Here is a 13176-nt window from a genome sequence, read left to right on the forward strand (position 1 = left end):
ACATTACTCCACAGGTTCAGGTTTCAATCCGCAGATGGCACTGCAGGGTTTATTAATTTTTGTTAACTCTAGGTAATGTAGCCTGGTATCAAGCGATTACAATCCTACATGACCGTAAGGGTGGGCATGGGTGGGGTGCCACGCTTCCGTGATCTCATCCTCAGCGAATGGCGCCCTAGGCCTATAAAATGAATTTTTGGAGGAGCGGCTTGGCACAGCCCAGTAACTCAGGACATACGAAACTAAGATGTTACATTGTATACTTCACTTCGTGGCTTTCCATGACATTTTAGTCAACAGAATGCGCTGCAGTTATTATAAAATTTGTTGCTAATTCCCGTTCATAGAACTTGGTCTCAAATGATTAAGTGAAAGTCATCCCCTAAGGGCGGGTGGTTGGTGGGTGGACGGTAGGCCAATTTTTTTTCTTTTTGATCCCATGTGGATTTTAATAAAACCCGCTTAGGTTGAGTGTCTTAATGAGCGGCAGCAAAAAAAAAAGGAAAAATCTTCCCTCACCCCGGTCCCTCACTCTATCTCTCCCTCCTCCATTACCGTATCTCCTAACTTCTTTCCATTTTATTTCACAAAAATCCTACTGGTTTTGAACCAGGACCTTCTGAACACTAAGCTGATATCTTACCCCAAGACCACCAGCACCACTGAAATTCGTTTTCTTTAACCTTTATTGGACGAACGTCATCATATGATGTTAAAAGTTAGGGCAGCTGGCCGAACGTCATTATATGATGTCGCGGATTCCACGTGTGTAAGGTTTTTTTAAATGTTATATTAAAAATATAAATTGTTGTTCTATTTACATGATTTTTGGTCACCACCTTTATAAGGAGACAGCCTTCCTTCCTGCATGATCTAATGTAATCTAGCGATGTCATATGACGTTAAAAGTAAGGCCAAAGGGCCGATCGACATCATATGATATCGCGCATTCCACGCGTGTTAAGATTTTTTTAAATTAAATTTAAAATAAAAATTGCTGTTCTATTTACATGATCTTTGGTCACAACCTTTATAAGGTGACAGCCTTCCCTCCTGCGTGATCTAATGTAATCTACGGACGTCATATGGCCGAACGACCTCGCCACTCTCAGAATCGGTTGAATAGCAGTCCGAATCTGTGTCATTGAACAGCTGTTTCTCAATTTCAGCATCAGAACTCCAACTTTCCTCGCCACTCTCAGGTGAGATACTGTGGGATTTTTGGAGGAAAAAGTGACACTGGCTCAGGTTGTCTCACATTACTTCGGTTTCCCCTGCCAATTCTCATTCCACCATAATTTTTCGTACTCATTTATCATCCAGTCTGTTACAATAGGTCGAGTAATGACCAAAATGCCAAGAAGACTCTGTCTCACTTTACCACATGTAAGAGAAAACTAAGGTTCGAATCCCGGTAGGTTATTCTTCTTTAAAAAGAACACCAGCGAACAGTTTGATTAGGACATGTGACCGCAATCACCTTGTAGCGGCTTTATGAACTCTTCGAATCCTATTTGAGCTGTAGTGACATTTTGGTTTTGAACAGACCATTGTTGGCTGTCCTGTTTCGTCTATTGTTAGAAGCCATATTTGGTACCTTGCGCCTGAATGTCGAGAGTTATGAGCCAACAACAAAATTACACGCAGACAAGCCATAAACTTGCCTTCGGGTTGTAGACATATCATATTTTTCACACAGTCGCATTCCAGTGTTCAGAGTGCTAAATGAAATTAAACTTGTAGAAAGTAAAAATTAAGAAATTTTGATTCTCATTATACACTGTGTTCCCCCATTAACGGTAACCCGATTTCTCGCATGTCAGTGGTGCCGGATAATCTAAGTAACCGTAACTCAGTTCAATTGCATGTAACAGACTACTGCGGTTAATTAAAGTTATTAGTATGTGGATCAGAGCTTTCTGTTCTGATTTCTCACGAGTGTGATATCCAAACAGTCAGGATCTAACTATGTGAAGTCACCCTCCGGCCAGTTGAACCTCCCCACCTGTAGCAGAAGCGCTGAATGAAATTCATGCAAACGCGACTCTCTCCGGCCTTTATTTCATCCTTCATACAAATGACCCGAGGGTCACGAAGTGGCGTGGTTGGTTGGGGCATTCTGCTGCGGCCGAAAAGTCACAGGTTCGTGTCTCGTTGTGGTCATTGAATTTTTTAATTTACTTAATATTTCCAAGGGGGTACGTGGTAGCGAAGTTGGTTGATCCAGCCTCTAACAGAAATGAGTACCAGGAGTATTCTTGGAATGTTCTTGGGGTTAAAGGGCGGCCGGAGCGTAAGGCTGATAACCTTACCGCCATCTATGAGTCGACTGTCTAGAAAATGTGGGAACCTCAACATCTCACAACCCTATGGGCCTCCACGGCCTTTTACAGGGATACATTTACTTTACTTACTTTCATTAACGTCACTGAGGCCTCTGGTGCCCCTGCCTCTGTTGTCCCTGATTCTCGCGGTCCAGCCTGTTGTCCCTGATTCTCGCGGCCCGCCCCCTGGCGTCCCTGATTATCTTGGGCCGGCCCCTGGCGCCCTTCATTATCATGGCCCGGCACCTGCCGTCCCTGAATCTGGTGGGCCGCCTCGTTGGCTACGGCCCTAGGTTCAGGGATGGCAACCACTCTAACACCCCTGACGACTCTCTGTTTGAAGCAGTATGTCCTGAAAATATAAATTAAGTTAGAATGATTAATGGACTTGTACAGGACATTGGAAAACACATGTTCAGTTCTCAGCTTGTCATTCTGAAGGTTATTCTGTAGGCGAGCTTCCAAGTTCAAGTGTCGACTTGGAATCCTTTAATTGTTACGAAGCTGAAATGCGTTGACTTACAAGTATTTTATGCTCTGTGCATAGAATGCATCTAAAATGGAGATCTTTGAACAACTCCATTACAAGGTTCAGTAAGTATTCCTATCTGGAACTGACAACTTTCAGTCACGTAGCCCACAGTTCTGGCACGAAGCAGTGATTGCATGTTTCTCTACATGCAAATAAGAGCGTTAGGTCTCCAATACTCGTTTATAAACTCACAGCTCTAAAAGTATGTAGCTTACAAAGGAGGGACAACAAATTGCACGAGTGTCTGGTTTCCAGCTGAACTGCACAGTGGAAGATCGTCGTTACTCACCGAGCGAAGCGGACGTGCATCGACCGTTGCTCCGTGTAACAGTGTTTGTATTGAGCTTGTTAAGTCAGTAGATAGACGACTGGGTCGTCAAGTGTGGGCCCACGTGGGGTCAGTGTTATGTTGTGATCAGTTAAAGCTTAAAGGTCAGAACAGTGACTTTATTTTAAAGAAGTGATTTTGTAGTGAAGCGATCACTCAGTGCCGACGATAATCGTACCAGTGACGATAGTCAGACATAAAAATAAAAATATTCCCGTTACCACAACCCATATATGGGTGCAGCCCTGGAGGGTGCTACAACACGATCCCTCAACAAATAATGCAACAATCATCACTGCAAACAATTCACCAACCACCTGAAAATCAAATACCAGTGCAGCAAATACCACAATCTAGCCAATATGTGATGCCGATTCAACAAACAAACTGCCCAACGTTCTCAACCAACATTCCACAAATACATCAACAAACCAACCAACACCTACTAGAACAGTCAACTAGTATATTCCTTCCAACTGAAGAGGATTCAGAAAACGACATCGAAGAAATGCCTGAAACAGAAATGGAATCAGCAAATAAGCAGCCTTGTCAGGTCCTATAGAAAAGGAACAGAAATAAACCATCACTGGAAGTAACACAGGTTAGAGTCCCTTTCCAAATTAAAACCCAAAACAGATTTGAAAAGTTCACCCAGCCCTCAGAAGTAGACTCACTATCTAACCGTACTAACAAAACGCCAACAAACTCCGAAAATATAACAGTCAACCATAAGCCACCACCAATTTTCATCTACGGGGTCACTAACTACAATAAAATGGTAGAATATCTTACAACAGCAGTTGAAGAAGAGCAATACTATTGCAAGACACTATCAAATGGTACAATAAGAGTCAATGCAAGCACATCAGACTCATATCGAAAACTAATCAAACTGCTCCAACAGGACAACATTGTATTTCACACCTACCAAATCGGAGAAGAAAGGGCCTACAGAGTGGTCATTCGAAATCTTCATCCCTCAATCCCAGCGGAAACTATTAAACAGAAAATAGTGAAACACGGCCATACAGTACGCAATGTGAAAAATATACGACATCGTGCGACCAAGGAGCCCCTTCTAATGCATTTTGTGGACCTAGAACCCAAAGAAAATAATAAAACCATATAAAACATAGACTTCATATGCAATACCATAATAACAGTTGAAGCCCCAAGGAAAAAGAACATCATTGGCCAGTGCACTAGATGTCCGAACTATGGCCACACGAAAACTTACTGCAGCAGACCGTTCATGTGTGTAAAATGTGGAGGCGACCATAACACGACTATGTGCAGGAAGAACCCCAACACCCCAGCAACATGTGGACTGTGCGGAGGAGCACATCCAGCTAACTACAGGGGATGCAATATATATCTAAAACTACAAAAAGCTAGAAACCACAAGGAGCATCAACAATATCGGAACACCACGCAACAAAATGTAAACATCAATATAAATGACAACAAACAGTTCCCTCAATTAAACCCCAATCAACCCCTGATTCAGATGCTTCCAAATCAACGAATGCCATACTCACAAGCAGTAACGCAAAATCAACAACCAGCAAATGTTAACATCACCGAAGAACTAACTACGTTTTTAAATGAGTTCAAAGCAATGTTTAGTCAACTAATTAACCAAAACAGCATGATACTAAACATGTTGAGCACTGTCATCAATAAACTCCGCTAAATCCAAATGCCAATCTATACGCTTCGCCCTTTGGAATGCCAACGGGCTATTAAAACATAAACTAGAATTGGAGAACTTCCTTAATCTACACAAAATAGATGTAGCATTGATATCAGAAACCCATTTCACTACAAGAACAATGCTCAAAATCCAATCATACAAGATCTACCAAATCCCTCACCCCGACGATACAGCGCACGGCGGAGCAGCTGTCATTATTAGAAGCACAATTCCACACCATGAGCTACCTCATTACCAAACACCCAAAATCCAAGCTGCAAATATTCAAATAAATGCAAGCCCATGGCCCTTTACAACTACCGCAATATACTGTCCCCCGAGACACTCCATATCTACAGAAGAATACATTGAGTTCCTACAATCTCAAGGCAACAAATTTCTAATCGGCGGTGATTTGAATGCAAAAAATACGGCAAGGGGTGCGAGATTTACAACTCCAAAGGGACGAAATCTTCTAAAGGCCTTAATTCAACAGAACTGCAACTACCTAAGTACTGGCGTGCCGACATACTGGCCAACCGACCCCAACAAGCTGCCAGATCTACTAGACTTCTTCACTAACAAAGGAGTGACGTCAAATTATATCCAAGTCGAACCCAACTTTGAACTCTCGTCAGACCACACACCAGTTATAGCAACCCTTAGTTCACACATAATTAACAAACTGTCTATCCCAACTCTCTTTAGTAAAAACACTGACTGGAATAGTTTCCACAACCACCTAGAAAATAAGAATTAAAGATACAGATGAATTGGACGAAGCCGTACAAAATCTTACAAATCTAATACAGCAAGCTGCTTGGTACTCTACACCCGTAACAATGGAGCAACTCAGAGAAGTGGACAATATTCCACTCTTTGTTAAAAAACTAGTAACAGAAAAACGCAGAGCAAGAAGTAGATGGCATAGAACAAGAAGCAATGAGGATAGACTAAACTTCAATAGACTAAGAAGAAAACTACATAATACACCAAAAAACATAAGAAACTCATCTTTTGAGCATTACATTACATCCCCATCTGTAGACGACCACACTATCTAGAAGGCGACTAAAAAATATAAAAGACCACAAATGCCAATTCCGCCAATAAGGAAACCAGACAGAAGCTGGGCAAGAAGCGACAGGGAAAAAGCGAAAGTATTTGCTGAACACCTTGAACAAGTATTCACCCCACTTCCACCAGAATCCTTCCTTGAAATACCTTGCCAAATGTCCCTACCAATTAAACCAATCTCTCCCAAAGAAGTAAGACGACAAATTAAAAACCTCAATCTACGTAAAGCCCCAGGATATGATCTTATTACAAGCGCCATACTGAAACAACTTCCAAAGAAAGGATTAGTATTATTAACAACCATTTACAATAGTATGCTCAGACTAGCATATTTTCCGATAATATGGAAATTTGCCCAGATCATAATGGTGCCTAAACCCGGCAAAACTATTAACGAAGTCAGTTCTCATCGACCAATCAGCCTACTGCCAACACCATTAAAATGATTCGAAAATCTACTCCTCTCCAGAATAAGCATCGACATAGATCTACCAACTGTCATTCCTGACTTCCAGTTTGGATTCAGGAAACATCACTCGACAGTACAGCAAACAAACCGAATAGTAAATAAAATCGCAGCAAGTCTCGAGGAAAAATCCTTCTGCACAGCGGCATTTCTTGACCTAACCCAAGCATTTGATAAAGTATGGCACTCCGGTCTACTATATAAAATCAAAAAGTTTTTTCCTACCCCATATTTCCTATTATTAAAATCTTACATTACAGAAAGACACTTTCAAGTCAAATACAATACAACATACTCAAACAATTACTCAGTGAATGTCGGCGTACCACAGGGAAGTGTGCTGGAACCATTACTCTATCTAATTTACACCTCAGACCTGCCCTCCACAGAAAAAACAATGATAGCAACTTTTGCCGACTACACGACCATACTATCAACAAGCAGAGATCCTCAACTAGCATCACAATACTTACAAAACCACTTAGATCTCTTTGAACAATGGGCCACCACATGGAAAATTACAATTAATCAGGCAAAATTCAGTCCAGACAACATTCACCACCAGAAAAACAACACGCCCGCAAGTCTCCATCCAGAACAGACCACTTCCTGTGCAATCCGAGGTAAAATACTTGGGACTTCACTTGGACCAAAAATTAACATGGCAAAAAAATATTAAAACCAAACGTCAACAAATGAACATGAAACTCCGTGAAATGTCATGGCTCATGAACCATAAATCAAAATTATCCCTAAAGAACAAGCTGATACTGTACAAATGCATAATTAAACCTATATGGACATATGGAATTCAACTGTGGGGCTGTGCAAAGCCATCAAATACACAAATGATCCAAAGGCTACAGTCCAGAGTTCTACGAACAGTCACCAACGCACCCTGGTACGTCTCCAATCTAACGCTCCACAACGACCTGCAAGTCACATATGTAACAGACGAGATACGAAGATTAGCTCTACTCTACAAACAACGACTACAAGGATTAAATGAAGAAATAAGAAACCCTCCCAATGTTGTACGGAGACTGAAGAGACAGTCGCCATCCGACCTTCCGAAAAGACAAAATTAGGCTAAGCAATAAATTCTAGCATCAATTGTGTTTAAGAGCATCGACGCTGGTTACTTATTGCTCCTTAATGTAGTGAGTAGATTGTAAATTCGCAGAGAAATAAAAAAAAACTGCACAGTGAGATCAATACCTAAAGATATTCTTATATTTCGTCCATAAATGTGGTGTCTCAAAGCTAATTGAATGTCATTATGTGTGTCTCATGTAATTAAATGTGGGAGAGACATTGACACATTACACTAATTAACCGGACAAGTTGACAAAACATTAACAGACACTTGACATAAATGTAAATAAAGCTTGAAGTTGTCCATGTGGCCGACCGTGGTGGCTCATAGGGTGATAAAACGTCGAGGCTCCCACATTTTCTGCACGGCTGGCTCACGGATGGCGGTGGGGGTTTTGAGCATTACGCACCGGCCGCCTTTGCGCCCAAAGGGATTCCTGGTGCTCGTTTAAGTTGGAGGTTGGGTTAAACCACAGGCCCCGGGCGCAGCTGGAGGGATTGGGTCAGTTGAGGAATCCAGTGAACTCATCAGGGATTCGAATTTTAGGTCGGACTAGTTCGTTGCGGTATGCAGTCTTCAATATAAGCTACCAATTACGTCTATTCTGGGCTCATTTAAAGAGTAAAATGATTAAACTAGCCCTATAACCGGCCGTGAAGGCAATAGTGTTGTGAGACGATGAGGGTCCCACATTATCTAGACAATCGGCTCAAAGATGGCGGCAAGGTTGTCAGCCTTACGCGCCGGCGGCACTTTACCCCCCAGGAAAATTCCTGGTACTCATTTCTGTTAGAGGCTGAGTCAACCCGAGGCCCGTAGTGCAGTTGGAAGGATTAGGTCAATTGAAAAAATCCAATGACATCATCGGGACCTTCCCACAACCTTCCCACTTGTAGCATAGTGCCTCAACTAACTACGCTACCGCGAGAGTACAAGGTGTGTCCCAAAAGTCATGAAATATATTTCTTTCCCGCGCTCCTATTGGTCGGAGGGCGCTGGAACTGGTTGGGTTAGGGGGGCAGATCTTTAGCTTCACAGCGAGCCAAAAGTCAGTCTGTTTGAGCATCGGAGGCGTCAGCATCGCTGATTTAGTGCATCTGTGTTTTGTGACCGCGTCACAGCGCGCGATGGCGGATACTTTCGAACAACGTTGGGCGGTCAAGTTCTGCACAAAGCTCAACAAAAAAAGCTGCCGAAACACACGAACTGTTTAAGCAAGCCTACGGGGAGTCTTCTCTATCATATGTGCAAGTTACAAGGTGGGTGAAGATGTTTAAGGAGGGCCAGGAAGGAGTGGAAGATGACCCCTGCTCTGGACGGCCATCAAGAAGCCAAACCGATGACAATGTGACTCATGTGCGTGATTTGTTGAATACTGAACGTCAAATGACTGTCCGGTTGTTAGCCGACACTCTGAACATTCTAAAAACCGTTGTGCATCGCATCTTTATGGACGAATTGAACATGCGAAAGGTGTGCGCCAAGCTGTTCCCCAGATTGTTGACGGCCGAGCAAAAGGCCAATCGAGTGTTGATCGCGAGTGAATTGAAGGAACGTGTGGAAATTGAACCTCATTGAGAATGCACTCAAAGGACGCCATTTTGAAAGCATTCAGGCTATCCAAGCGGCCGTGACAACAGCTTTAAATGAGGTTCCCGTCGAGGCCTTTGAGGGGACGTACCGGGCATGGGAGAGTCGGTGGAAAAAATGTGTAGATGCTCATGGACCGTACTTTGAGGAATATTAACACTTTGTACCGATATCATCAATAAATTTAATATATATATTTCATAACTTTTGGGACATACCTTGTATATAATTTAATTTAATTTTATGTTGCCTTGTCATAGTTTACTTACTCCCGTTTTCTTAAATTTTGGTTTCTCCTATCGCATTTCACAGTAAATAAATATTTCTTAATATTTCAGAGATAATTTTATTTTTAATAGCTTATTATTATTACTTTACTTTGATTTGTGCTTTGTATATGTTTGTTTGTTTCTTTCGCTCGTGCTCACTGTGTAACTGGTCCTTGGGCTGTTGGGTTGGCACGCAAATAAATAAGAATTTAACTGAATTATTATTGAGCACCAGTTCCTCATTTACCGATCACGGTGGTCGAGCGGTCCGGGGCGTGGGCCGTCTTCACCCGCTCGAGTGCTGGGATCGTGGGTTCTGGTACCGCTCGGGGTATGGTTGTCTGTGTGTGGGTGGTGGCCTTGCGGCGGGCTGGCCCCTTGTCCAGGGAGTCCGGTTCAAATGTATCCAAAATAAAAATGTATATCTCGGAAACTAATTTTCATATATGTATCCGGTTTATGTCAACGGAATAAATAACTCATGACCAGCTTGCGCGCATGCGCCACCTGATTACCTTCCGCGACCTCTGTATTAATCGGTAGCAATATCGACACCACAGGTACAGGTTCAATTCTTGTTGTGGCTACCAGAGTTGCAATTTCTCACAGCTGTCCAGCGTTGTTTCAGAACACAATAAGGACATCAACATCCTACACAGAAAAGCATTCGGTTCTGGTACAAAAACTGAAGACTACAGGTAGTCTGTTGCGAGTAAAATCTCCTAGAAAGACACGGACCTCTGAAGAAAATGTCAATCGCATTAAAGTGACATTTCAGCGAAGTCCGTGCAAATCAATTCTTGCTGCTAGCTTGCAGTTACAAATTCCACGTTCAACAGTGCAGGATATGTTATACAAAAGGCTCCTCCTAGGAGCGTAAGGTAAAGTAAAGTTGTCCATGTGCTTAAGAAATTAAACACTACGCCATGAAGACGTATGGGGAGTGGATGTATAGACCCAGGTATTCTTGACCTCGGCATTAGTTGGAGGTGAGTGATTAGCTTTACACCCCGGCCGTTTTACTCCTGGGGTAAGAGCCCCAGGTACCCATTGGATTGTAGGTTGGGTGGGCCCCGCAGCCGGTCTGGATGCTGTTGAGGAAAGACCCTACCAGAATTTTAACTCTGACCCCTAGGTCATCCGGCCTGTATAAAGTCGCTATATCGAATACGCTATCACTGCCCTTTCCTTGTTGATAAACTTCAACTATTTAAAGAGTCTGGGTGAGAAAGTGAAATCTCCCCGCAGGGAGACTTGACCTGGCAGACTGAACTACATTTTTCTTTAATTTGACCAATTGCCTAGAGACAGTAATGCTTGGTAAGTGACGAGTCAACTGTCATGATACTTACAAGGATGACGTCTTTGAGCCACGTCAAAATCACAAGGAACACATAAACGCCAACGATACCCTGCAACACATCAGTACAGGAGCCACATGAGATTTAATCCTAATTGAAACTTGCCTACTGACTGAGATCATGAAATTTACCTCTAAGAATATATGGCGATTCATTATTTACCTAATCCTGTTCAGGAAATTTGAGTGAATCTCTCTCTCTCTCTCTCTTAGAAAACATTTCAATACACCATTTAATTAAAAATATAATGTCATGCAAAGGAACGGTAATTCCTTACTGCTTTTCTGAAACTTACCCAGTCCTCATGAATTTTCTTAGATGTTTCCATGATCTCACTTGTGATTCCTAAAAAAGAAAGAATAAAACGACCTCAGTATGCTACACAGATATACAATCAAATATTTCATTTTGACAATCTTTGGATCTAGTTGTTTCATTAAATCTGAGAAGAGAATAAAATGACCTCAGTATGCTACACAGATATACACTTACAACCTAATTCCTGACTTGTCACCGTAATGTCAATTTGTTCCTGCGCCGAACACACTTCGAGTGTACGCACTTGTGGAGCAGCACCTAACCATTCATTATTACCCAGCTGGGTCCACAGCGTTTGATTCAGTCCTGTTATATTCTGAGTACAACTGCTAGGTATGCTTCCAATGGACTGAAGCAGTTAGGCTCCATGTTCTTTGTCTAAATGCTTTACATGCACAGGGTAATTTTCTTTGCACGGCCGATGTCTGTTGTCAGCTTACATTCCTTAAATTCGTCTACACTTAACCTAGAGTAATACTGCTTAGCTATATCTATTAACAAATACTGACTTTCTGACAATATACATGCAAGTTTTAACTCGGTATTTTTTATCTTAATTGGTAAGGGCAAAACATGGTACACATTGAAATCAAATGATATGTTAGAGGAAGACAAATGTCAAGTCAGTGGGGAAGTCAGCTTGATTTAATTTTATCTGATTCATGATTTGAGCTTGTGCAATAACATGTGGCTAGAGTATGCCCGAAGCTCTGTCTAGTTGCGCCGAATGCTCATTTACAACAAGCAGCATGGGTGAGGATGTATATATTTTATCTTATCACCGTGTTTATTATTCGCCAACTCATACGATCGTACATTCCTCTTTTCAAATACGTCTTGTAATGTCGTATACATCTTAAAGTCGATTTTACGACTGTTACCTGTTCTTTGGAAAGTTAAGAAATCAGCCTCTTCCATTTCTAAATCCGAAATTTTGACTGTGTAATATGTTGTGTGTTCACTATCCAAAGACCCAGACAACATTTTGCTAATTCCACCAATGAAGTTAAAAGGCCTCTCTTATAATGCGATTGAATAGTTTCGTCGTCGATTCTGGTTAACTATTTTACAAGTAGTTTAATATTTTCCACTTCAATAATCTATTTAAATAACTGATGGTTTTCATAAAACCAGGGACTATTATAATCATTTGTGATTACGAGTTACAGAATGTATGTTACTTACTGTGAACACATCTAAGCAAAATTTCCAGTACGGTGGTATGTCTACTTCCAATTTTGATCTGAAACAATATATGAAAAGAAATTATGTAAGGGACCAAACAGAGGTGTCCTTCCCCACCTGAGGACGGAAACACGTCTGGTTTCCGAAAAGTTATGTTTCTAGTTAATTAATTTTTTAATCCACCTAGTGTGGGAACAACGATAACAGATTGAAACCTGATTCAGGAGGAAATTAAGAGGCGATTGAACTCGGGGTAATGCCTGCTACCATTCAGTCCAGTACCTTTTGTCTTCTCGTCTGTTGTCAAAAACATAAAAATTAGAATATACAAAACTATAATTTTGCCTGTAGTCCTGTATGGGTGTGAAACTTGGTCTCTGACAATAAGGGAGGAACATGGACTGAGGGTGTTTGAAAACAGGGTGTTCAGAATATTTGGACCAAAAAGGGATGAAGTGACAGGAGGTTGGAGAAGACTGCATAATGAGGAGCTTCATAAATTGTACTCTTCTCCAAGTATAATTAGAATGATCAAGTCAAGGAGGACGAGGTTGGCAGGGCATGTAGCACGTGTGGGGAGGCGAGGAATGCGTATAGGATATTGGTGGGAAAGCCAGAAGGAAAAAGACCACAGGGAAGACCAAGGCGTAGGTGGGTGGACAATATTAAAATGGATTTTAGAGGGATAGGATGGGATGGTGTGGATTGGGTAGATCTGGCTCAGGATAGGGACCAGTGGAGGGCTCTTGTGAAGATGGTAATGAGCCTTCGGGTTCCATAGAATGCTGGGAAATTCTTGAGTAGCTGCAGAATTGGGGGCTCCTCCAGAAGGACTCAGCTCCATGAGTAAGTAAGTAAGTAAGTAAGTGTGGGGATGGAGTCCTAATTGAGTCTCCTCGGCACTGCCGCCACTGATTGGCCTATTGTACCTCCCCCA

The 13176-nt window shown here is 41.9% G+C and overlaps 1 protein-coding gene across 1 annotated transcript in view; it reads right to left on the minus strand.

The window, feature by feature from the left end:
* LOC111862196 overlaps window positions 1-13176 on the minus strand; it is a 47887-nt gene that overhangs the window by 2476 nt on the left and 32235 nt on the right. The window contains exons 7-10 of the mRNA XM_023847391.2: window positions 12240-12297; window positions 11032-11081; window positions 10728-10787; window positions 2415-2676 (exon numbers count right to left, since the gene is read on the minus strand). Of these exons, the coding sequence (XP_023703159.1) occupies window positions 2638-2676; window positions 10728-10787; window positions 11032-11081; window positions 12240-12297 (207 nt within the window). The 3' untranslated portion in view covers window positions 2415-2637. The remainder of the gene's footprint in view (window positions 1-2414; window positions 2677-10727; window positions 10788-11031; window positions 11082-12239; window positions 12298-13176) is intronic.

The sequence above is a fragment of the Cryptotermes secundus genome, unplaced genomic scaffold, assembly GCF_002891405.2.
Source record: "Cryptotermes secundus unplaced genomic scaffold, Csec_1.0 scaffold1265, whole genome shotgun sequence".
Taxonomy (NCBI): Eukaryota; Metazoa; Arthropoda; class Insecta; order Blattodea; family Kalotermitidae; genus Cryptotermes; species Cryptotermes secundus.